This window comes from Telopea speciosissima, chromosome 4, assembly GCF_018873765.1.
Source record: "Telopea speciosissima isolate NSW1024214 ecotype Mountain lineage chromosome 4, Tspe_v1, whole genome shotgun sequence".
Taxonomy (NCBI): Eukaryota; Viridiplantae; Streptophyta; class Magnoliopsida; order Proteales; family Proteaceae; genus Telopea; species Telopea speciosissima.
The window spans coordinates 62,503,646-62,530,111 of NC_057919.1; the positions used below are offsets into that span (position 1 = coordinate 62,503,646).

Sequence of the window (26,466 nt, forward strand, 5' to 3'; positions counted from 1 at the left end):
TTTCTTGTACGGTCGTGTATGTACACGACTTGCATTAAATGCAGTCAGATTGGCATTTATGTCCATCTGAAATGTCATATAAACCCTTAAGACCCCTTATTTGATGGACTAGATGGGAGAATCTTCTGTATATGAATACCTTTCCCATATAAATTAAAGAGAAGTAGGAGATAAGTACATATTAGTCTTAAGAGTATCTAGCTTTGGTTGCCAACTCGTGAGCTGGCTGAATAACACATCTGTCCTTTTTAGAGATACAAAAATTTGGAAAGGAATTCAAAATATGCTTAATATCCCACGAGACAGAAAACAATTCCCCTGGCCATTGCATTGTAGACTGAGTGAGCCATTGTATCAGTTCATGGCAATCAGACTAGATGTTGAGCGTGATGCCTTGCAATTTGGCCTATTTGTTGTAGTCCAAGTAGAAGTCCTTTTGCCTCTACTTCTTGTGCTGATCATGCAAAACCAAAATCAGAACAAGAGCATAAAACCTGTTTGTTTCTTATTAAAATTGCTGTCCAACCTGCATTCCTTGTTTCATTTTGGAAACTCCCATCACAAATAACAGTCAATGAATCAAGAGTGGTGAAGTTAAAGATATTTGTCAAAGATGCAATAGTTTGAGTGGAGGGGAGGGGGGGTTGTGGTTCATATGGAATTTGGAATTCATGAGGGATGAGATGTAGGTCACCTATCCAGTGTTGGATGTTGGTAATAACTGGGGTGGGGTTTGGAGAGGAATTGGATACCCAACATTTGTTCCTTTCATTCCAAATGAAGTAGCAAGTGATAGAAAAAATGGCCATCATGAATTTAAGATCGAAGGAAGACAGTGGGGGTGTGATTTTGAAAGAAAGAAAGAGATGGAGAAACGAATCTGCCATTAAAGCTTCAGTCCGCAGACCCAGTGGTCCAACAGACCAAATGTGCATGTTTAGAGAAATCACAAGAAAGGAATAAGTGCCATGGTGTTTCACTGTGGGATTTACAAAAAAGGCACAGGTCATGAATGTAAGGGTGTCTAACGGTGCGGTTCTGGTTATTCGGTTCGGTTGCGGTGGTTTATATTTTGATAAGGTGAAATCAAAATCAAACCGGATAAGAATCAGTCAAAATCAGAATCGTTTTGCATACGGTCTGGTTTTATCGGTTTCTATTCGATTTTCATTATCCGATTCACAACCGGTTTACATGCGGTTTGTGTAATGTCGTTTTGGGAAATACTAATGAAGACAACCTTGGTTTTCAAGGCCTTTATATTCCCGTGTTTCCCCATTCTCTCCCGGTCTCCCTCACTCATCATATTTCCTATGCCTACGTGATAAAAATAAAAAACTTTTCATCTTCACCCGTCATTTTCCTTTCCTATTCTTTGTTTTTCCATTTTTTTTTTCTCCACTCTCACATGATGAATAAACTATTTCTTCTATTAAAAAGTAGGATTTTGTTAATCCATTTTAACATCATCTATAATTTTCAATTCATACTTGAACAAATATAATATATAGTTAACCCATGGAATTTTACTTATTTTATGTTTCATGTTGATGCAATAATTATATTTATTAAATTAATTATATGTTATTAATTAATCCAATTGATGCATGGGTTAGTATTAAAGTAAGAGGTATAGGTTTCTATTCGGTTTTTCCGGTTTCTTATTCGGTTTAGAACCGCGATTTTGCAGTGAACATCAAAATCGAACCGGGAAGAGAACCTATAAAATCAAAACTAGATAATTTTTCTGCGGTGCGGTTTGGTTCAATCGTAAACGGTCGGTTTCGGTTCTGATATTCGGTTGCGGTTCCATTTTGACATCCTTACATGAATGAGCAAAAATTTTGCCAGGACAGACCGAGTACTTAATCCATTCTTGAGAATTTTCCAGAGAAAGATCTTGAATTTTGGGTGTATCTTAAGAGACCAGATCAATTTCCAGACCGGTTTAGAATGGTCAACATGATTGTTCTGATTTGGAATGAATGATTGGTCATCTAAAAGTCTAGCTGCCACTTTGGTGGTGAGATTCCTAGTCTGAGTAAAAGGGCAGAAAATGAAATCCTCATGAGGATTATTTGATAAAGGGATTGTGGTGATGAAGTGTGCTATGTGTGGTGGGATAATGGAGGAAAGAAGAGGGAGATTCCAGCTTCTGTTTGGGAGAAGGTCAAAGACAAAAATGAAAGGTGGTATATGATGATTCGGGTAGATGGAAGAGGGGTGGTGGATTTTAGGTATCCAATTGTTCCGGCCCCAAAGAAAGATGAGGGATCCATGCTGATTTTTGACATCCCTAACTATAAGTGCTAATCTTTGCCTCAGCAAAATTTTGTGGCCACCTTCAAACATTGACGCCAAGAAATGGGAGAGAGAGAGAGAGAGGTTGTGAACAAATATTTCCCAGATCTAGTTTCTCTACATCATGGGTGTGGAGATTCCCTCCACACCCTAGCTCTTCATTATGATGGGATTGTCAAAAACTAGTAGGGCATTTTGGACCTTCAGTTAATAGGGAGAGTTAAAACGATACTAGGAACTGGCTATGGTGTAGACCTCCTATAATTTTTTTTTTGATGAAAATAGAAAAAGCTACAAAGTAAAATTTACAATGGTTGGATGTCCTGGCTACTGACCCTATACATGTGAAAAGTTAAATTACGAAAGTGTTCAGTTACCTCAGCAAAGTGAACAAAGAGAGGTAATATGTTCAAAGATATAGGGGATGGGGATTGATAAGTTACAAAGTTAAAAAGTATGCTATTGCATAATCATATATCTCTAATCTCGATTCCTACTTGTCTTGTTCTATGCCATCCTTCCCACAAAGCAACAAGTTTCGCTTCCTTCTATCCTGTGTAGCGCATCTACCTGCATCTGTTAGGACACTCTGACCATCTATCAAAACATAATAAGCCCACTGAGCTAAATTAAGATCTGGTTCAGAAATTCCTGTGACCAACAAACCAGATATATTGGAATTAAGAGGTGTCAAAGATAGGTAATTTATTTTTAAATGGGAGGAGCTAGCCAGTTGCCGCTCAGGAGGGGTGATATCCATATCTGATAACCATCTTGATTCATTGTTTAGGACCATCCGAGGGTCAACTGGAGCATTGCACATAAGAACTTTGTTTCTTACAATCCAAATAAAATAACAAGTAATAATAAAAACAGAAAAGAACTAAACTAAAGAAGCCTTGTCCAGATAAGGAGAATCACGCATGGAGGTAACAAGATCGATGAAAGAGGGAGTAGATAATTGCTCAGTTCTCAGACCCAAAGGACCAGAAGCCCACATGTGCTTAGTCCAATCACAAGATAAGAAAAGGTGTCGGATGGACTCAACACAAGAGCCACAAAGAACACATTGAGGCTCGATAGCCATACATTGTGAAAGGGTGCCTCGTATGGGAATCCCTGCATGTAAAACACGCCAAAAAAAGATTTTAAATCGAGGGTGAATTTTTAATTTCCAAAAAAACATCCACCATTTGGAGAGAGAGGAGTTGTGGGGGTTAGAAGTAGTAATAAATGTAGCAGCCTTCTTGGTTGAGAAACTGCCATTCTTAGTTAGAGTACACCTCCAAGAGTCCTCGCGTTGAGAAACATGTATTCCAAGAATTGCATTTACATTGGAAGGGTGGAAACAAGCAATCAACTTGGAATAATCCCACATATTATTAAGTAATAAATCATAGACAGAATGAAAATTAGGAGAAGGATGAATAACCTGAGGAGAAGATTTACCTGGCTCTGCTGGAATCCAAGGGTCATGCCAACAGGAAGTTGATAACCCATTGCCAATTTGCCGGAAAGAGATTTTCTTAAGGTCCGGTAGTACCTTAGCAATACTATTCCAAGTCCAAGATCCTGTTCAGTTTGGGCCAGAGTCCTTAAAGATAAGTACTTCCCTAAGTCTTCTTTGTTTGACCCTAAAATTGGTCGCAAAAGAAATAAGAAAAAAAATCCCTCCCCAAACCGTGCTTACATCTTTCTATGCACGCAGCTTTCTCTACGTATACATTTAAAACTCAGTTCCCTATACAAGACTGTAAAAAAGAATGCATGAAAATCCTCTGCGATGCGGGGGCGCAGTGCACATCCGAAAGACAGTAGAGGCCATGTGTGCCATGTGTGCCACCTGGCCTCTGCTGTGCCGTCGGATGTGCACTATCGCCCCGCCGGTACTGCAGAGGATCTTGGTCCAAAAAGAATCCGGATCCTCTGTCGTATTGCAGGGTGTACGATGCACATCCTGCGGTACCATAGAAGCCACATGGCACACATGGTCTCTGTTGTGCGCCGCGCACAGCTTGCAGTACGGCAGAGTATTTTTACACGTAAAGAAATAGAATACTCAATTGATTTTTTTGTGTGGTAAGAATACTCAATTGATTAACCATTAATGCAAGAGTATTACCGAATTGAAATGAATGAAATCTTTTTGTTCTTTGTTCTTCATTTAGGGATGATTTCCTACAGTGTATACTGTATAGAGAGTGTACAATGTACATACACTCTTGGCTTGATGCCCAAGCTTGGGCTGGGTGAGGTAAGCAGCAGCTTAGCCCAGCTCCTCCCTAGCCGCAGCTAGAAAGCTAAGATTTGGCCCATTTATGTATTAGTTTAGGCCCATTAACACTCCATGTACTCCAAAACTGCTCAGGTTCAACTTCCCAAGTCCAAAACTGTGTACCAACTTCTATGAATTGGATAAAACGTCTGCATCACTACAACCCTACCTAAACCATGATGATGAATATGTATGGGCATAAAGGTTTTAGGAATCGGTATTGGATGTGGGATTGGTCTCAGTCGATACTAATTTGGATTGACCCGTATCGAATAGATTTGACCTTGGTTTTCAATAAAAATCATTTTATAAATATTTTTACCCTTGGTCCATGTCGATCCATTGGTATGGGATCAACCAAGAATCGGTCTCGTCGACTACCAATATCAATATACATCGGGCAATTCTAACGATCCGATATCGATTCCTTGATCCATGATGGGCATAGATTCAAATATCACGTAGGCTGAAATTGAACCAACCAATACCTGCCAATGACTCATAGGATCGGGTAATGATCGGTTTGGATCAATTAATCCTAGTCGGCGTGGTAAATCCCATATCTAATACAACTCAACTCAATCAAACTTAGTTTTATTCCAACTAAATAGGATTTTTTTTTTTTGAGTAGAAAGAAGGTTATTCATTCATGGGCGCCCAACGCCAAACAAAGGAAATCGAGAAACATAAAATAGATAGAGGACATGATAAACACAAGGCATGGATATTCCAAAACCAAGGATCGCATGGAATTTGACCCAGTCTCATAGGCCATTGACTGGGTCATCCAGACTAGGGGATGGGTCATAACCACTTCCCTAGATAAAAAGCCGTAAACACAGCTAAAGTTAAGTGCATGCACAGGCATATCAATAGAGGGGGGCCCATACGTGCCGAAAAGACCAACGCCAAACTACCCACGTGTGTCGTCACACTGCCACAACCTACTTTCAAACAGACTTGCCGGATCGGCACAGGTCTGTTGGATCGACGAGTGGAGCTTCGACCGACGACAAGAAGACCACCAGAATCGCTGCCACAACCTTCTTTCGAACAAATCTGCAAGGATCTGCTGGATCGGCGAGTGGAACTTCGTCCGACAGCAGGAGAAGGATGGTGAAGATTGAATGACAGCTGGAGCTTCGGAGCCGATGGTAACCTCGGTGCCACCAGCACCTGAGTCGGCATCGCCTGTAAACACAAACAAAGAAAAAAGAAAAATTGAAGCTCCCTTGTTTGGAAGCCTCTCGGTGTTGTCCACAGAGAGCCCAGAATCTGAAATGATGAAGTTGTGGATGACGACGATGGAAATGCGAAGCCAGACACAGGAGCTAGGGTCGATAATACAGACTGAAATGAGGGAGAGATTGTCGAGATGTAGGGTAACTAGGAACCAGGTCTTTAGATCTCCGGCATCTGCAGCGGTAGAACCCCTTTCATCGCCGGTTCCATTCTCCCTGCCTATGTAATCTCTAGCTAGCGCCTCCCACCGAGGAAACTTTACCAAGATCCGACATCAGTGCCAAGATCTGAAACAGATTTGAAATGAAATAAGGAGAGTGAGAGTAGGAGACAGAGCCCTGGTTAGAGTGGTATTTGAGATGAGGCGAGCGAGAGAAGGAGAAGAAAGGGAAGGAAAAGGGGAACCAAAAAAAAAAAGAAAGAGAGGGAACGGTGGAGTTTTAGAACATATCTGAAATTAAAAGAGGAGAGTGAGAGTAGGAGACGAAGCACCAAGATCTGAAACAGATCAGAAATTAAATGAGGCGAGTGAGATATAGATCTGAGATGGGGCCAGGGAGAGAAGGAGAAGAAAGGGAAAGGGGGAAAAAAGGGAAGATGGAACATGCCACCGGGGGCAGAGGTGGTCACACCACTGTGGCGGAGAAGGATCATGCCACAGGGGCGGAGTAGCTACATCGCGAGCCGGAGGTCATGCAACTGTCGGTGAAAATTTTGAAATAGGAGACCGCTGCAAGTGAGGGTTTTCTCTATCGACGGGAGTGGATAGGGTTTTTTTGAGAGGCTTAATGTTTTCTTTCTAGATCACTTGGTCGTTGCACCGTCTGAGATCCAATTGGGCAGATAACTAAATAGGATTGGCTATAAAGATCTTCGGTATTTGATCAACTCTATTCAAAGTCATACTTGTTACTAGTCAATCCCATGTATCTGGTACCAAGCTTTAAATCATTGTATATGAAACACTTCCTACCCCCTAGGGTAGGTTGGAAGATAACATGGGATCTCATCAGAATTAGATGGAGCTGGCTTAAGCTTCTTGGAAGTAGAAATATGCATCTGGTACTGGAATATGGTTGGATATTTAGGGGACAAAAGCCTCAAATGGGTAAGTTCACCACTTTCCTAATTCTCTTTTGGGAAAAGGTTCTCTTAGTCGACTGTGGAGAGCACAGTAGCATTATCTCTCTCCTCCTTAATTGAGAAATCGTTTCATCACTCTTCATTGGTGTGCTCCCCTATGACACTGGCTTAGAGAACCATATCCCTTCCCTTTTTTTTGAGATTTGTCTTTGGCAAGTTTGCATCGTAGCTCTTTCAGTTAATTAAGGGAGAGGGATGGGCACACGACCCATGTATATAGGTATCATGCACGCAAGAGAGAGGGAGAAGGGGTTTTGATGGATTACAAACCATATATAGGACCGACACATTAAATGAGGAGAGACCAGAGAAGGATGTAAGGGGTGTGTATTAGGAACTCATGTGCCCGTTTTTATCCCGTTAATTAAATTGGAAGGGGGATGGATCTACACACTAGCATTGTGTAATGGAACTCAGTGTTGGTGATGTGGGAAGCATCTCAATCTTCTATTGCCATTGCCCTACATCACCCATACACGATCCACCGCTGTGCACCCAACCATGACCGTGATCGAGCTTCCCGCTACCACCAGAGTCTACGAACCACCAATACTTCCCTCCTCTACCACTAAAACTCACTGCTACTGCAACCCATGAGCTACGTCAGGACTCCCCCTCTCTACATCTCTTCCAACAGAAGTGGAAGAGCTTCCGAAGACTATCGTGTGTAAGGGGATGAAAAAAATATTATCTCCTAGTTATCCAATGAAGCAAAAATGTCTATTAATAGAGACCCTCTCCTTGCTTTCTTTGATAGTGCTAGGATCATCATTTGTTATCTCTTTGCGCTACGTAAGAGCCTTATCTCTGGATAATCATCTCACTCAACAAGGTTCTAATCTTGGGTTTCAACAGATTCCGAACAGAGCAACTCCTCCAACTCTCCCTTTCGCGACCCACACAACCCTTGCAACTACCCTCTTCCAAAACTCTTGTGCCCACCCCTTGAACCCCACCCAACCACCTCCCACCTCCCACTGCCTCCCTGCCACCCTTTATCGATCTCCCTCACCCTAGCCACCTTTGCCTTTCTCTGCCACAATACCCTAGCCTCCTACTTGGCACTCCAGATTGATCTCTGAGGATCTTTGCAACATAAAATATCTCAATCTCTCTCCTACCTCATTTTCCCCTCCCTCTTTTATTGTTCCTCAACTAGAAGTTGCTAAACTCCTTTGAGTTCTTCTCAGTTCTATGCAATTATTGGCAATGGAGAAGAAGTTTGAGAAGATCCATCACCGGCACTAAGTGGCACTTGTCTAAAATGATAAAATGTGCCATCACTCAACCCTAGATGGAGAAGATCATCCTGAGAATCCTCTTCGAATCAAGGCGACATGGGAAATGTTGCAATTTGACAAAGGGCAAAGAGAGGTGGCTATAAGGAGAGGGAGGGGGAGCCAGATCAGATGGAGAGAAAGGGGATGGGAAGAGGGGATGCAGGTAATACAACAATAGCAAGAATGAGTGGCTGAGATGCCTTCCGTCCCATCCGATGATCAATACAATGCTAACATATAAGATTCTATTATACCCCATTAGTGTGTAAATCATTTTCCCAAATAAGTATGTAATAGTTTTGAAGGTTAAACTTGAGCTGGGCTGGGCCCATCAAATGCCAAATGACCATGCAAGACTGAAATATTGTTTTCTTTCTAAAATGCAAGAAAGTATTCCCACCCACTCCTCAAAAATAGATGGAGTGGAGTTGGTCTTTTGCTTCATTCTTAAGGTCAACCATATACTAAAACTAACTAAAAATATCTTGTCTTCCCTGCAACCAAGGCAGGCCCTCATTACTTCCTTAATTACACTCTTTTTGAGTGCTTCCTCCTTCCTTGCATGATTGAAATCATTGGAAAGCTCATAAAGATCATACAATCAAATATCCCACAATGATTTCTCCATGTCTTCTTGTCCATGTGATATCTGTTCTTGGAAAGGATTCAATTCTTGCAATCTTTTCTGACTCAGTTGTTGTTCATGCAAATTTACTGACCTAGATCCACCAATCCCCAAGAAATCCACAGTCATCATATCATCCCCTCCTCTGGTCCCTCCGAAGCTCGACGTGGATGCTCCTGCCGGATTCTGTCCATTGTTTGGCATCCCTAACCCTGAATTACAATTCCTTCCATGGTTTTGATTACCTGCACCTGTAAACATCTCAGAGAACATTCCCATTTCATTTGCCCTAGAAATCTGATCTGGGGCTTTCTGCAAGAAGTGGTTTGTGAATCCTCCACCATCCATCCCAACTAGTTGTGATGAATGGTCTATTAATTGTGGTTGTATGTGTTGCTGAGAAATTCCTCCTCCAAATGATGTTGTTCTAATGCCTGAGATCTGATCAGGCCCTGCCATGGCTGTAACCGAGCTCTTTTTCATCATAGGAGAGCTAATGTTATTACTTGTAGTTGCACCCATTTGAGCTGCTTTCTGCAACAATGCAGTTGCAGACAAGTGGGCCGACGACGACGTCGAACCGGCCAGTTGTTGGTTCATTTTAGTACTGCTGTGAAGGCCATTAAAGCTCGATGAGCTGTTGGCACTGAGCTGAAGGCAAGAGGAAGGTGAAGATATGTTATTTCTTGGGACACCAAAGAGTGAGCTTGAGCTGTTCGAGAAAATTCCTCCTGTCATGCTCTGAGACTTTACTTGCATTGACATGAGATCCTGTGGGAGAGACTTGATCATTGATGGGTTCTTGGTTTCCTGGTGGCTGAATTCATGTATTCCTATTGATATATTGGTGACAGGCAATGATGGTATGAGCTCTGAAACTTGACCATGTAAGTTCCCTCCAAAGGTTGAGGTGAGCCCATGACTTCCTTTACTGTTTTCTTCTGTTAGGGCATCACAGAAAGCCCTGTGAGTGATGAAGCTATCTCTTCTGCATACACAAAGAAGAAGAAACACTTTCAAGAACAGAGAACACATAAAGATACTCATAGAAAAATAACTGATTCTGATCTCTCTGTACTGTAGTGGTAGTAATAATAATGTTTTACAATTGGGTTATATTTTAAGGGTTCTACCAGCCTGATCCTGAATCCACTGTGTGGCCTGAAAATTTCCACTAACCTCTCTCTCTCACAGGAGGAGTTAGATAAATAAAATACAAAAAATTAAAGAATATGAAAGTGCATTGGGATGTGGTCCTTTGTGGCCTTGTAAGTCCATGGAAGTCCATGCATCTTTTTTTATATTTTTTAAGGGTAAGGTTTCTTTTAACCCCTTTATAGAATAATTAAATTATTTTTTGAAGAAAGAGCAATAAACAAATAAAAATTATCTGTGAGGTGGCATAGGAAACTCCGACGGCTCAGAAATACTTTTTCTATTTTGAGCCGCCAAGGGAAGGTATGCTAGCATCCTCTCTCCTACTCACAAAAAAATGAGCTTTTTTTTTTGTCAATACCTACTCTATAGAAAGGGGGCGGGGGAGGTGAGTGCAGAAGGCTTGAACTCGAGACTTCATTGTGAGCATGGGCTTATCTTATCGCAGTTGCCTCTCACCTGATATGGTATTCGGCTCTCCTCCAGCTTTGACGGGAGCGGGAGGATCCAACCCAGAAAAACAGGGGGGTACAGGGGGGTTTAGGTCATTTCACAGGCAGGCCTGCCTGTGAAATGACCCAAACCCCCCTGTTTTTGCTAGGCTGGATCCTCCTGCTCCCACCACGGCCGGAGAGAGCCAGATCTATAAAATGAGCTGACTGCTCTCCTATGTATGAAATCGTTCTGCTGCGCTCCCCTATGCCACTTGCTCAAATAATCCTCTTCCATTAGTTAATTATGAGAACACCCATTTCATATTGAAATGGTAAAAAAAAATTGTTTATATAGGTTAATTGAAGGTTGTAGTACTGCAAGAAGCAAAAAAAAAAGAATCCAGTAGTAGATAATGCAGGAAGTCTTTTAAGAAAGAAGAAAAGATGAAATTAGAATAGAGAATAAGATTACATTTCTTGGGTTTGCTTTTTAAGAGTTTAGTAGGGTTTGATGTAGACAGGGATTGAAAGTATGAAAGGAATCAAAAGGGGATGTAAAAGAGTTCATTACTTTGTCGGCCATTTCACCAATCTTAACACGTTTGGGAAGTTATAAGTGACAATAATTCAAGGTGTTGAAAATTTGAAATCCTCATCAATCAAGTATTGTGTGCCAGCCAGTTCATGCAATGGACAGCTTATCTTAAAGTGGAACTATTTTGAAGTTAATAGTAAAACCTCCATTAATGTTAATATGAACATGAGAAATACCCTCTTTGATCAACCTCTGTTACTGTAAAAAATCTGAATCAGAAACCCAAATTAATGGATTCAGAAAAGGAGAAAATAACAAACCTGGAGAAGATTGTTCCACAATCACATTTGTACTCCTTTGTACCACAAGTCTTTGAATGAGCTTTCCAATCTGATTGAACTGCATATTTCTTAGAACACTTATCACATTTCCATTTCTTCTCTCCATGTTTCCTACTGAAATGCTTCTTGATTCCAGTAAGGTCACCCAATGCTCTAGATGGGTTGTGATGGACACAAGTAGGCTCAGGGCATATATACACCCTCTTCCTTATCTCATTTGCTGTTCTTTGCCTAAGCTTCCAAGGAAGATTATGACCTCTTCTGTGAAGTTGCAGGTTTTGATCCCTTTGGAACCCCTTATTGCATATCTCACACACAAATCTGTTGGTTGCCATAAGAGTCTTTGGAGATAGAGCAACCACTTCTGCACTTGGGTCTACACTCACATACATGGATGACAATTACTAATTAGCATTAATCATCATTTTAAGGTTTAATTACCCTTAATTAAAGACTTCAAATTAGAGATCAAAATCACCATAACCTAGGCTTACATGCAAAACCCATCAACACTAAGCAATAAAGTTTCCAGAAAAATCTGAATCCATTTCAATTATAGGAAAAACTTCAAGAATCAAACACAAAACTTTGATAAGTTCTGGCCCACTTAGATAGGAGAAATCTCCAAAACCAATCAAAGATAAAGACTATGAAAAGAGAAAAAGAATATTTTAAGTATAAGAAAGCAATAATTGAGGTTCAGGGGAGTAGTTGGATTTGCCTGGAGTTCCTGGTAGATTCCTTTTCTTCTTGACCAGTGGTTGTTGTTGTGAGATAGAACCATTGCTGTTAGTTGTAGTTGAAGGTCCTGAGTTAGAACCATGGAAGTGATCTTGCACCAGTTGTTGTTGTTGTTGTTGCTCTTCTTCTCCTGTGTTGCCAGAAGAGAAGCTCCCAGCTGCTTCACCTGTGATGTTTGACATGGAAGGAAGAGAATGATTGAGCTTATTATTGTAGTTTTGTCGTTCTTTCTCTCTTTCTTCTATTCTTTTCTCAAGTTCTACCAAAAAAGAAAAGAAAAAAAAATTTTCTTTCTTTGGTAATTTCTTAGTTGTTGGTGCTCTCAAAAGGAAAACTGGGATTTGGGTTTGTCTGTAAGTGTACAGAAAAGTTGGGATTTGCCATTGCTAGAGGAAGACAAAAACCAGGGAATTCTCCTTCATTTCTGGAGTAGAAAGGAAACTCTTGCAGCTCAAGAACATCGGAACCTGGTCTCCCCTTGCCTTTGTATTTTATAAATGATCACAAGTCACTCAAGCTCTACGGATTTGTCCCTTCCTTTGCTCATTAGTATTAAAGTATTGCCACCCAGCCTTAATTCCCACCCTACTCTATATTTAATCCTTTTTTCCTTGTTTATATATTGTAAGCTTAAAAATGACTGAAACCCTAACATGGAGAATGCCGTTAACAGTGACATGAGTCCTTTTATGTCATTCCACTATATACAAAACTATTTATTTTCTTGTACAAAATCAGAAGTTAGGGAAAGAGATTCCCACCCAAGCGTCGCGAGGATTCCTTTCCACGCTCTCTCACATAATGGGTAGTGAGTCCACACTGACACTCTCTTTCTTTAAGAAATCGTTTCTCGGTCATATTTTGATTGGTGTGGTGTGACAAACTTGGTTTGTTCGAAAACTTGATATGTGAGTAGGGGACTATGGGGTCTATGTGTCCAATAAAATTCAGCCATACAATTTTGCAGACGATAGAATTAGGTCTACCAATTAGAGTTTCCTTCTTGGCTAGGCTGACAAGAAAACGTGTTCCCATATTTTACTAAGTGAATTTTATTGTTTGGGTAACTTAAAGATTATCAAGATCACACTAAGACATTAATTCATTGAGATATGATGAGACATTGGTCAGAAAACAACCTCTTTGTGAAGTGAGGTATGGCTGTGTACATTATGACTCTCCCCAGACCTTGCAGCCGGGGGAGCCTCGTGCACTAGTTACACCCCTTTTTATGATGAGATATTGGTGATTGTGACAAAGATGCATAATCTTTCAATTACCGTATCTACAAACAACAGAAAAACATTTTTGCCACATGTATCACATTTTGATAATTTTGTGTAGTGATTTTCGTGAATTATATTGTTCATATATGTAAATGAACTTAGAATAAACTGTTGGGTTTGATATTGTTTATCTAGACCGGTTGATGGATTTAGTTCAATGGTCTAGTTGAGTTATCCATTAGGATCTTTTAATGAGAAAGGTGTGGAGTCTTTAAGAAAGTAGAGTCTTTCAAGAAAATAAAAAAGTGTAGAGTCTTACAAGTAGTAAAGTCTTCAAGAAGGTGAAGGCTTCTAAGAGAGAGGAAGATGTAGAGTCTTCCAAGTGGATGAACTCTTCCAAGATGGTGAAGGAAGAGTCTATAAAATGAGAGATGTATCTTCCAAGGATTTAGTACCTGAGAAGTTAGGAGTGGAGAGACATCAAGATTGAGAGAGAGAAAGTGAGTAATTGACGAAGTGAGAAAAGTGAAGAGAGAGAGAGAGTGGTGTAGTGGTGTACAAGGATCTCATGTTTGAGAATCAAGTTACAATGATAGAATTGTATCTCTTCTCTTGTTCTTAGTAGAAGATCGTATTACTCTGTGGGCGTAGGTAGTATCGCCGAATCACGTAAATCTCTCATTTCTTGTGTGTGTGCTTGTTTTACTTTCATGTGCTCGTTGTTCTTAGATATACAATTTTGTGAGTCATACAAGTAAAGGAGTCATTTAACATATCAAATCATCAGATATCTAGGGAATGGTCAAGATTGATCATACATAAAAATTCAGAGTCAAACACCACCAAATAGAGATCTTTTTTCTTTATTTTTAATTATTTAATTTTTTTATTGAATTTTCAAAGCTTTATTTTGTCATTTGACCAACTTCACTCAAACTAAAACTAAACATATAATTGAAGACCTTGGTACCTATCCCATCTCTCCACAAAATTTTAACCCCGTATACAATCTGTCATGTGGTAGATATTTATGTAAATCTATAGTCGCTCCCTACCCGAAAGGGGAGAGAGAGTCCGGCTCTTCTCCAGAGAGCTCATCGCCTAGGGCACGTCCAAGAGGCATCCAAGGGTTGGGTTGTGCCACACACATCTCGGTACATGCCTAGAGATGTGTGCGACATAACCCAACGTCTGGATACCCCTTGAACGTACTGGACTCCCTGGAGAGGAGCTCAAGCCGAGAGAGAGGGGCAACATATCAATACTTGCACGAGACAAAGGATGGGTCATTGAGTTGGAAAGACCAGCATAGAAATGTGGCCGTGAAGCAGATAAAATAATAGGAGATTTTGAGTTGAAACATCGCTGGCAGACGAGAAGGAGAGCTTATAGTCGTGGTTTTGTCTGTTTACGTGTGGGGCTGGCTTACTTTAATTTTCAAAGTAAGCCTAAGCCAGTAAAGCCCTCCCAGGTCCCATGCTGATTTTATTCAAATATTCATTCACTCACCCTAAGAGTCTCACTTTTACTCATTTGCTCATTTTTTCAAAAATGTCGCCTGCGTTAAATATGCCAAATCCTCACAAAGTACCTCTGGAACCGTACGATTTTGTTTCACGCCCGAAACAAGCCGCCATAAATTTCTGAATGACTGAAGTACCCTCACCAGTCCTAATTTGTCTGATCACCTACACCCATAGATAAGGGTGTTAAACGGCCCGACTAATTGTGAAACCTTAACAGAACCATTTATTAAACGGTTTCATGGTTTTGATATTAAACGATTCGGTTCGATAAATAGTTTCTTTGATTTTGACACATTTATGTAGATTAAGAGTGTTAAACGATTTATTCGGTTAAGGGATTCGATTTGGTTCAAACCGTTTAACTAAACAGCATCAATTCTCAAACCATAATCAAACCGTTTATTTAATGTTTTTGAATTTGTTTCGATAAACAGTTTCGGTTTGATTTTGACACCCTTACCCGTAGTCCCATAAACGAAAGAGAGTGAATTGGTTCGATTTCGGTTTTCGTTTCGATTCGATTTAAGAAACAAAATGTAAAAAATAAAATCGAACCAAACCAAAAATAGCAATACATTTTTAAAATTGCAATTGAATTGACTCAGTTCGATTCGGTTTAGGTTTTTATTCGATTTTGTATTTAGCTAGGCTAACTTTTTTACATGTTCGCTAAAAAAAATCCTTATCTATTAGGATTATAGTCCATCAAATTTTTCTCAAAACACTAAAATGGAAAAGAATTTATCATCCACATTTGATTAAAAACTTTTAAAAAAATATATAATTTCATACGGTTCCTTATTCGATTTGAAAACAGGTAATTCGATTCGATTTAACGATTTTAGACATCAAACCAAACCTAAAGAAGATTCCAGTTGAAACTACAACCGAATCCATTTACTTCAATTCGGTTTTACACGACCGGTTTCGGTTTTAAATTGATACCCTTACGTGAACAACTAAACGTAAGGGTAGACATCCAATATTCAAGACAATCATAGGGGTGATTATGTCATTGCATGAAGATTCTTTTTTAGGTACTCCATCACGTCGAGTTTTGATAGATTCTATGCTTTGTTTTTCTTTAATATTTTCCCCTTTTTTAAAATCAATAGAGACGGTGAAGGTTGATCAGATAGTGGATGACGTGGCACATTTGTTCATATGCGTGTTGATGGGTTATAAAATTGTTTAAATTTGGACGAGTAAAAAATAATAATTGAAAATAAAAAGAAGAAAATAGATTGGATGAATATGGATATATTTATGGAGAGGGTTTCCCACAATGCTAGTGTGGGGAGGAATCTGCACACCACTCCAATAGCAGTGTAGAAAATGGTATCATTCCATTGGGTAGAACAAGAGAAAGAATGTCAGGGTGGACTTCATTAGGGGTGTTAAAACTTGAACTGCACTAGTAGATTCGACCTGAACTAATCGGCTGAAGGTTGAGACTGGCTCGATTAATTACTAAACATGTTGGGCTGGAACATTGACCATTAATAATTGGACATTTTCGATGTAAGGCAGTAGCCTGATGATTGCTCGATCGGGATCAACCAAAGACTGCAACCTATCGATAACCGATTATTTATAATCCGATTAATCAATTTCAGCCAATTTAGCCCAATTATATCCCGTTTATGACTAGTTTAAGGACTATTTATAACCCAATTAATCAATTAGCTTGTTTAAAGCCCAGTCACTTGAGCCCGATTATGGATCAGTAATTGACTGATCGAATAGAAACGTGTCCATGCACCTCGCCTAAGGGTCTGATTGCCTAAACAGCAAGAAACGATGCAATGCCTTACAAGTGTAAGTGTGTGTGTGTGAGAAACGATGCAATGCCTTACAAGTGTAAGTGTGTGTGTGTGTGTGTGTGTGTGTGTGTGTGTGTGTGTGTGACACTTCTTAATTGTCCATTGTCTTATTCCCAAAAGTTGTTAGAAAGATATAAAAAGGATTTTCAAAAATAAATTGAAAGTAACGTATCATTATGTCATTATCAAAAGATGTCATTGTCATGTATATTTTTTTAGTATACATGAAAGGACTCCATTACCCACATTCAAAAAAATTATTTATCATACTAAAATGACATAAAAATAAAGTTATAAATTATTTGACACCTTGAGGGAATTAATAAGAAAATCCTATATATAGGGACAGGGTTCTCTCTGAAAGCAGAAACTCTTCACCCTCTCACATAAACATTGTTTATTCATTTATTAATGAAATGCAAAAAAAATTAAGCAAACGCAATATATGCCTTAGGCTTAGAGAGTCTTATATATATAACGCTAACTAGTCGTATAGCCCCTGACCTACGAGGGGAGCCAAGGAGAGAATGTGCAGAGGCATTGACTTGTATGAGCTTTTCAATTTCACTGGGGGTTTAATGGTCCTTTCGCATGATCCTGTGCCTAGGTACAGTAACCACGTGACTGATTAGCATTCTTTTTCCCTGTATATATTTTAAAAAAAATACTTTCTTATGATGCCAGAGTACTATTTCTCCTATTTTTATCTTTTCTAGTCTGACCATGTAGGTCTTATTATGTGAATAATTAATTCTATTATCCATACTTCCGTTGGTGTGGTGGCTTGTATTGTGTTATTGGGCTGCAAACACCGGATTGCCGCCCTAGAGAAAAAGCATGGAAAACGACATGGACTCTTTAATTAAGTTGACACCATTGCGGACCCATACCATTGTCTTTTTCTAAGTTCTAATACTCTACCCCCTCTCTCTCTCTCTCTCTCTCTCTCACGTGGGGAAGGGATGGAAATAGTAATTTTGGCATGCTAAGTAGCAGGTTACATACATTTGGAATTACATTACGATCATGTGAGCATTTTTTAGCAATGTGATAGGGTTCCAGCTTATATTTTCATATTCATAATGTGATATTTACTTATATGTCATTCTATCAAGTAGGTGTAACTAAAATTTTCCCAAATTAATTAGTTGTTTTTTTTTTTATAATTTTTTTGGTGCAAAAACCCTCATAAAGGTAGGGGTGTAAGTGAATAGCCGAAATTCGTTTTCATATCCGTGTCAGTATCCGTTTAGCATTATTCGAATCCTTCCAAAAGCTAAATGGATGCGAATACGGATAAGCTATAGCAATTCGAAAAGCTATATTTACATGTACACGAAAAAAATATCCGATCCGTATCCGTGTCCGTATCCATTTACTACTATTTGAATCCATTCGAAAGCTAATCGGATGCGGATGCGGATGCGGATAGAGCGCTATCCGAGCCGAATCCGATCCATTTACATCCCTACATAAAAGGGGATATGTACTTAGCCGAAAACGGCAAGAACTACTTTACAATGGAGAGAAGACCCAAATTAAGTACTTAATTATGCATCAAGTCCATATATATATATATATAAAATATCGCATTATAGACTATAGTGCATGTATGGATTTCCTAGAAAACTCCAATCTAAGTAAATTCATTTTTCAGAGATTATATAATTTCGATTAGACCAGTAAGATATTTTTAAAAATTTTATAAAATAATTATCAATAGATATATTAATTTTCAAAGGTTAAAATTTTTTTTTTATCAAAATACCATTGGTATTGGATTTTTGTCCAATCCATTATAGAAGTTCTCTCTTTAATATTCTCCCAATAAGGACAATAGATTCCATGTTGGGCTTCTCTTTTGAATATAGTCAAACATTATAACTCTAGTACACCGATATATAGTCAAGGGAGACATCAATAGTTGGTCGATCAAAACTCACAATACATAATCACACCGATAAGGACCCCTCACGTCAAGAGATCATCCATATACTATTGACAAGAATTTCTTTTCCAATCAACATACAAAAACACATGTAAAATTCTCATATGATCTGTTTAAATCTACACACTGTATGTGCAATTGCACTTGTGCCATGGAATCTTTATTCATAGGTACACATAATAAACGGAGAGTCCAGTCCGATCCTTACACTGCAAGAAAAGTTCTCAAATAGTGCACTTTGGTCTTATTTCTTGTAGTGCTAGTCCTGAACAATTATAGGTTAAAACCTAAAGACTATCAAGTTGCATTATTGAACCATATAAATTAAATTATTTAATTCATACAACATAGAATTGATGGATATATTTCCAACAATAAAAATTTGTCAGCATAGTAAATGCGTGGCCAACATGCAACATGATGAACCAATCTGAATCCCGATTCCATTCTTTTAAATCCTAGCTATAGCCAAAATTGTGAATTCATATCCTCTCCATTGCGCATCGGATGGCTGAGCGGGTTGGCATGCACCCCAAGGACAACACTAGCCATCCAATGCGCACTAAATGCACTAGCGCGTTGGAGAGTATCCGGTTTTCTCTCTCTCTCTCACACACACACACAATGGATCTGGTTCACGTTTTTTTATCGTTTTAAACACGTTTTGTCGTATGTTTCCCAAACATACAAGAAGAAACGATAAGTATTCCCGTTTTAAACGCATTTAAAATATGTTCCTCTTTTTTTTAGCGTTTTTTAAGACTTTGGACTTGTTGAACAATATCTTACTTAATTAATCAACTTTCTCTCTCTCTCTCTCACTCGCTCTCTCTCTGATCGACCTAATTCTTTCACTGACGTAAAGATGACTTGAAGGGCTACATTTCTCATGATATCACCTTTAACTCAAGGTCAATGCATGTATCTTGAAATTGAGCTACAATGAAACCGATGCATCTACTAAAAGGGCTTCTAAAGCGATGACGCCTAACTCCAACTATACATGCATCACTTCATAAGTGTGTTGGTTATGTTGACAACAGTAACACCATAGCCAAAGCACATTGCTCAACTTTGGACGTTATAATGTATGAATTGGGAATTGATATTGGATGATATTAGATGACATGTCTTGGAACTTCCAATGGGTTGTGGCATATATATGGATTAAAGTTGGATGTTACAGTTATTTTGAACATTAGAAAGAAACATGTATTTCAAATAAAAATTTCTCAATTTATATGAGATTTTTTTTAATAAAAATTTATTGAATATTAAAAAGGAGGCCAATTTATATGAGATTAGTGCCATTTTTTTGGTTCCAATTTTTTTTATAAATATAAACATTAAAACCTATTTCGTTTGTTTCCCGTTGTTTACCGTTCTTTGTTTTTTTTTTATCGTTTTATTTGATCGTCGGTTTGTAATTTTGTACCAAGTTTAAAATTTGTACCATCCATTACACCTATTATAGTTCACTTGTTAATTGCCGTGTTCCCACACCTAGTTAGCAAATTCGGATTCGGGAATTATTCAAACGGAGAATTATTTGAAATAATTCATTTTTTTAATTTAAGAATTTGGTCAAAAAGTGGTCAAAGAAGTGGACAAAATAAAATTTGGATTCAAAGTTGGATTCGAGAATTATTCGTTTAAAAAATAATAATTCGGACAAAAAATTGGGACGTTATTTTTAATATTTGTAGTACATATTTACTATTATCAACCAATTATCATATGTACACAATATATAAATAATATAAAAATTGGGATAACATTTGTTTCATTAATTAAAAAACATAACAAGAATTAAAAATCATAACCAATAGGATCTCCCTATAAGGATCTCAAGTTAAACTTTCAAATGACATGCTGTTCTTGACTATATAATTTTTTACTGGATAAGCCTTGACTATATGATTGTGATTAAAACATTAGGTCATTTTTTTTACATAAAGTTCAAGTTGAGACCTTTTGAATTGATCATGGATATTTTATTGAGTCATTGATTCTATGGTTTTAAACCATCAACAAAAAAAAAAGTTACAGTTACTCGACCATTTTTTTTTTTTTTTTTGCTACTGAATACTAAGTTCTAACCAAGAATTTCTATTCAAAAAAAAAAAAAAGAGACTTCTAACCAAGAATTACATACTGAATAATTAATTTTTAATTTTTTTTAGACAATCATAAGTTTAGTTGTTTAATTCGCTGAATAATTCCCGAATCCGAATATTTTTTTGTTTACCAAAAAAAAAGGGTTTTTGCGGAATTTTAGTATCAATATATCGCAATTTTTTTCGAATCATTGAGTCTAATTTGGATTCGATCGAATAATTCGTACAATTCAGATTCGGCGGGAATAATTCCCATGGGAGAATTCCACAGAAGGTTTAGTTTGGATTTGAATTCTACCAATGACTTGTGACCATGGATTTAACTATTGGTATCGATATTAGTGAAGGAACAAAATTTCAGTATTAGTATTAGTGGAACAATTCTTCGATAAATTTATCCAAAAATTAAATTATTTACTAAAATTAAGGCCAAAATCGATTTACATTAGTAATGATATCAATATTGGCCGAGATCGATATGAATCCCAATACCAATATTAATAACCATGCTTGTCCTCAGTATTCTTCATCTGCTCTCAATGTGTTTTAGTCCAATTGACTGTGCCCACGAGTTAAAAAAAAAAAAAAAAAAAAAAAAAAAAAAAGGTGTTCTACCAAAAAAAAAAAGGGTGTTAATTAATATTTGGGCAAGAAATTGCTTTCAGGGCATGTAGAGTCTGCATTAGGGTAAAAACACGTGATCCTGTGTTTGGACATAGGAACCACATGACTAATTAGCGTTCTTTTTCCTTTAATATTTCTATCTCTCATATAGGTAACCATGAATCCTCATTCAATAATCTAATAAGGACAGAGTATTCCCACATCCACGGTCATTCCCTGATCAATAGGTGTGGATGGTGTTGAGAGGATATCATGCAACGGGTGTGGGACATTGTCAACTTTTCTCCTATAGGGGGGGGGGTCAAACATTCATGACCCTAGAATGGTGGCGATGAAGAAAAACTTCCCATATTTAATAATGGTATATTCATTTTCTTCGAATTTTATTAGGATTACTCGTCATTATGCTAAGAATAACGATTCACTATTTGTCACATCACAAATAGTAAGAGGCAAACATCTCATTGCTACAATTTCAATTTAAATAAGTAGAGGAAATAGCTAATATTATAAAAGATGTCAATTTGTATTTTATATTCATCTCTATTTGACGTCATTTTGATAATTTTATTAAAACTTTGAATCAGAGTTTGAGTAATTTTTTTTGATTATTTTTTATTAAAATTTGGCCATTGAGATATATGTGGATCTTCTATGACATGGAGTGTCAAGTAACAAATAATAAAATATTATATTTTACTAGACATAGTGACATTTAGAATGTCTTTTTTTTTCCTTTATGGCAAGAGCAAAAAACTTAGCCAATCATGTAGCATTTGTGTTCTCATAAAACACAAGAAAACCATAGGACATAAATTACACGATTAGGAATCATCCAAGGCATTCCAATCTGGCGGTCTGGCCAGGAAATCTTTCTAAGTAGTGGGCCCCAGGACTAATTTTCCTCTTCAATGGTCGGTTTTGATTTCTTCATGTCATGGCTTACCGATACAGTGGGCCCCAGGACCCATTTTCCTCTTCAATGGTCGGTTATGATTTCATGTCATGGCTTACCAATACAGTGGGTCCCAATGGTAGGGTCTACTCGTTGGGTGGCTGAGAATTGAGATGGCCTATCCCTTCATGGACCCTACCGCTAACATTTCTTTCTTTAGGAGGTAGATCATGGGTGTCATGTCATCATGTCACGTCAGACTTTCAATTTTAGTAAAAAAAGTTCATTTCCATGCCATAGTCGGTGGCATTTAGAATTTTAGATTCATTTTACGAAAAAAAGTTTTATTATCTGTCACTCTACCTAGTGAAGTATAATGTTTTACTATTTATCGTATGATAATATATGGGTTAATTCATGTGGTACATGGATTAGTCCATATGGTAAAAGATTGCACAAGCGAATCTCAGCTTAAAATGAGTAGATGAAGCAATTAAAATTACAAATGATATTATTTTATGGGGCACTGTTCTCTGTGCCGTAGAATAGGCTGTTCCCAGGCATACGGAGGTGGGCGCAATGACCACCTTGCCCCCTGAGTGGTAGACCCATGTGCCTGGGTGCAGTCTGCGTTGCGGCACAGAGAACATTCTCTCTTATTTTATATCCATGTACTTTTGATGGCATTTTGATAATTTTACTGATCTAAGAATCGGGTATCATATCAATCATGCCAATTGATACATATCAATAATGGAGTTTGATATTGATACGACATCAATGTGGATTGATGGATACGGTTAAAAGTGGATTTTTTTATTAATTCAAATTGTATTGATACTATGGATTCACTAATACATATTGGTGCCGATATTGGTATTGATTGAGTCAGATATATGTACCGATGCTGATAACTAAAACCTTGTTTTAGCTTCCGTTTATTTTCATGTAGGAATGAGAAAAAAACACAGACACACAAAATTTTCTTGTAAATTTGGAGTTTTCACCGTTCTATTTTACATAAATTGCAAAAAAGTATTGGATAAATAGAAATTTTTAATTGGGATAAGTAAACTTTACAAAAAATTCCTTAACCCTATGATATTTTCCTGTTCAAATCAAAGTAAATTTAATTAGGCACTCTAGTTCTGATTTTCTTAATATATGTTGGGTGTCTTTTGCTGTTGCTGCCTTCCTTTAATTAATCGAATTACTTGGATTTCAAAAGAAAACTATTTAATAATTAAGTTTCCATAATACTAAAGAAATATACTTGGAGGGAAAGAAAAAGAACACAAGGGACATAAATACAAAAGGTCCAAAAAAACTCAAAACCAAACAAAAAAATCAAATAAACAACACCCAAGAGAGAAGAAATCACTACCCAACAAATAGATATGCACATTACCAAATTAGAAAATTTTTAGAATTTTCCAACCCCCATAAAAAATCTTGGAACTAGCCGTATAGTTGTCATAAAAAATATAAAACCAACTTTAAGGCTGCGTTTGGTATGCATTCTTGAAATGTATTCCAGGTCAATTTCACATTCTGTATCATACGAGAATGTGAAATCAACTTAGAATGCATACCAAACACAGCCTAAGTTTTTGAGTTAGTTACACAATCATTATTAATTTTAAATAAAAAATTTGTTTTAGTATCATTTCTCTTCTTCACTTTACTTCCAACAACCTAAGTTCTATTTTTTAGTATGAACTTCTCCTGTAATTTTTCTTATTTCTTATAAACATCAGACCTAAACTATGTTAGTCTCATGCATGGTATGGATTTGATTAATAACCGAGTTCAAACTACAAATTTATTTATTCAATAGAATACAAAAGAAACTTACATTTTTGTAAGCCTTTGGGTTTATGGTTTGAGATTTTATATTTTCAGCAATCACATTCGCGCGTGCTAATTAATAAAAAGGATCAATTTATTTGCATTTTTCATGCCTCCTAACAAATAATTTTTTATAGACATTTCTCTACAAAAATTTATAGCTTAACTTCCTTTAATATAATTTTGATAACAAACCTACCCACAAAGGAAGCATTAGCTTTAAATAAAATGTAATTACTATAATGTAGAGAAGAATATCATCTCTTTATTCTTTTGTAGATGATGAAAATGATGTAAGTGAGGTTCTAATCCATTCTACGTATGTTACTAATGCAAAGTTACTATATGATTATAAAATGGAGTCGATATCCTCAACACGTATGGGTTAGGTGTCAACACCTGTCCCACTTACTACCATTTAAAGGATGAAGAGAGTATTTATGAAAGCAAAAAGGACAGGTGTTGGCACCTGACCCGTACGTGCAAGAAAATGAGTCAATATCTTCCCCGTGGAGTGAGATAAGAGAGACTGCCAAACATGCCACCTACTCTTTGTTAGCAACCCATGCATATTTTAGCCTTTTAGGTTTAATTTTAGCTCTAAATCTAACTTTTGGAGTTGAAGGTGTTCTTCTGAAAGGCCAACAAGGAAGAATGAGTTAATATTATAATGAGAAAATCTCTCTCATGCTTTTGAAAGGACAAGACACTATATTGAGTTGTAAGGTTATAGAATTATGGTCCCACTTTGATTTGTTCAAGTCCTTGGTGCCTTCATATATACTTGAAGAGCTCTCTCTATCTAATACCTTAAGTTTCTCGGTTGGATCCTCCAACATGGTATCAAAGTTTAGGTTCCTTTATTATCCTCCCCTAAGTTGTTTGTTCACCTATAGAACCAAGTATGCCAAAGCGTTGTTTATTTCCCTGTAGAGTTAGGTATGCCGAAACTTCTCCTGTGAGACAGTGTTGAGATGAACAATCAAGATAAATCTCACTCAATTTATCCTCTTTTTGGGATCATTTTGAAGAACCAAACTTCAAACATGAACACAACCATGTAAAAGACAAACTACCCACAAGACCACACATTCTCTCCCCTCTCTTACTTGATTGGTTTAAACTTAATATGTAAGATAAAAGACAAAAACCTCAGACAGGATTTTGTTCTTAGTTCTGTCACCATGCATTATGGCTCTCCCATGGATAGATCCATGCATTACTTGTATCCTTTTCCATTAAAACATAATTATATGAGATGCAAACAATGTCTGATCAAGAAAAATGTTATTGAAAGTCTCTTTCAAAGAAATTAATAAGCAAAATTTGTCATATTTGATGTTCCACCCCATGAAAGATACTTGTTAATTATCAGTTAACTTGGTCTTTCAACATGGTGTGAGTCTCATGATTCTCTATTTTTTTCTTGTAATTATAAGATCAAATGGATGCTAATGTGAGTCCTTAAATTCATAAGCTACCTTCTTTTATAATATATCTTATGTAGTTCTGTACAAGGCATGCAACATCAAGATCCAAAATTTTTTTCTTGTCAAATGGATTAATCCAAAGTCGTTCATGACGATCAACCCCTCTCTAACCACCCATCCAACGGCTGGGAGAACTTGGACACATATCCCAACACCTGCCAACACTTGAGGATGCGTATCCAAATCCACCCCACCATTGGATGGGTGGTTGGAGAGGAGTTGAAGTTGGAGAGAATCTTTTTCCCATATTTCATGGATTCCAACTAATTAAATATAAAACATCACAACCATCCATTCTGGGGATCTTAATGAGATTTGTTGGGTGGGTTAATAAAGAAGATTTAGAGATTAATGAGATAAGAGAGTTGATAGAGACCAAACAATCATGTGGCTGTTCATTTGTTACAGTCATAAGATCAAATTTAATTATTTTGATCTTATGAGTATACCTTACTTCTAAGGTCCATCTAAATTGACCAAATGAAATCTGGAAATAGAAAAGCTTAGCTATCATATGGTAAGGTACCATTTCTCAGCTCATATTAATAAAAGATTCAAAGACTCCTAAGTTGGTGTTATTAAATAACTTATAAGAATAAAAATAAAATGGAGCTTCAAAAAAAAATTAAATAGAGAGTCCTTAGTAGACTTATTGTTTATAATTGTCATGAAAAAGGAAGTTAGGAAGATCAAAAAATTTTCTTATAAGGATACAGAAAAGTAGCCTTTTATTTTAAGAAAGCTTCCAATGATTGGTTCCAACTAAGTATGGAATCAGTTGTAGGGATGTGGGTTTTGGATCTCTTTAATGCAAAAACCCTGCAAAAGCCAGCCCATCAATGAATCAGTTCAAGCCTTGTCTTCTTCCTTCCACAACTTTAACCTACTCTCAAAGCA

General features: G+C 37.4%; 1 protein-coding gene across 1 annotated transcript; it reads right to left on the reverse strand.

Annotated features, from left to right (window-relative positions):
• Positions 1–8,842: 8,842 nt before the first annotated feature.
• LOC122659517 (zinc finger protein GAI-ASSOCIATED FACTOR 1-like) lies at positions 8,843–12,565 on the reverse strand. The gene is made up of 3 exons (XM_043854619.1): positions 12,053–12,565; positions 11,311–11,707; positions 8,843–9,854 (listed from the first exon to the last, which is right to left on the reverse strand). The coding sequence occupies exons 1-3, from the start codon at positions 12,252–12,254 to the stop codon at positions 8,843–8,845; spliced, it is 1,611 nt and encodes a 536-aa protein (XP_043710554.1). The 5' UTR covers positions 12,255–12,565.
• Positions 12,566–26,466: the final 13,901 nt, after the last annotated feature.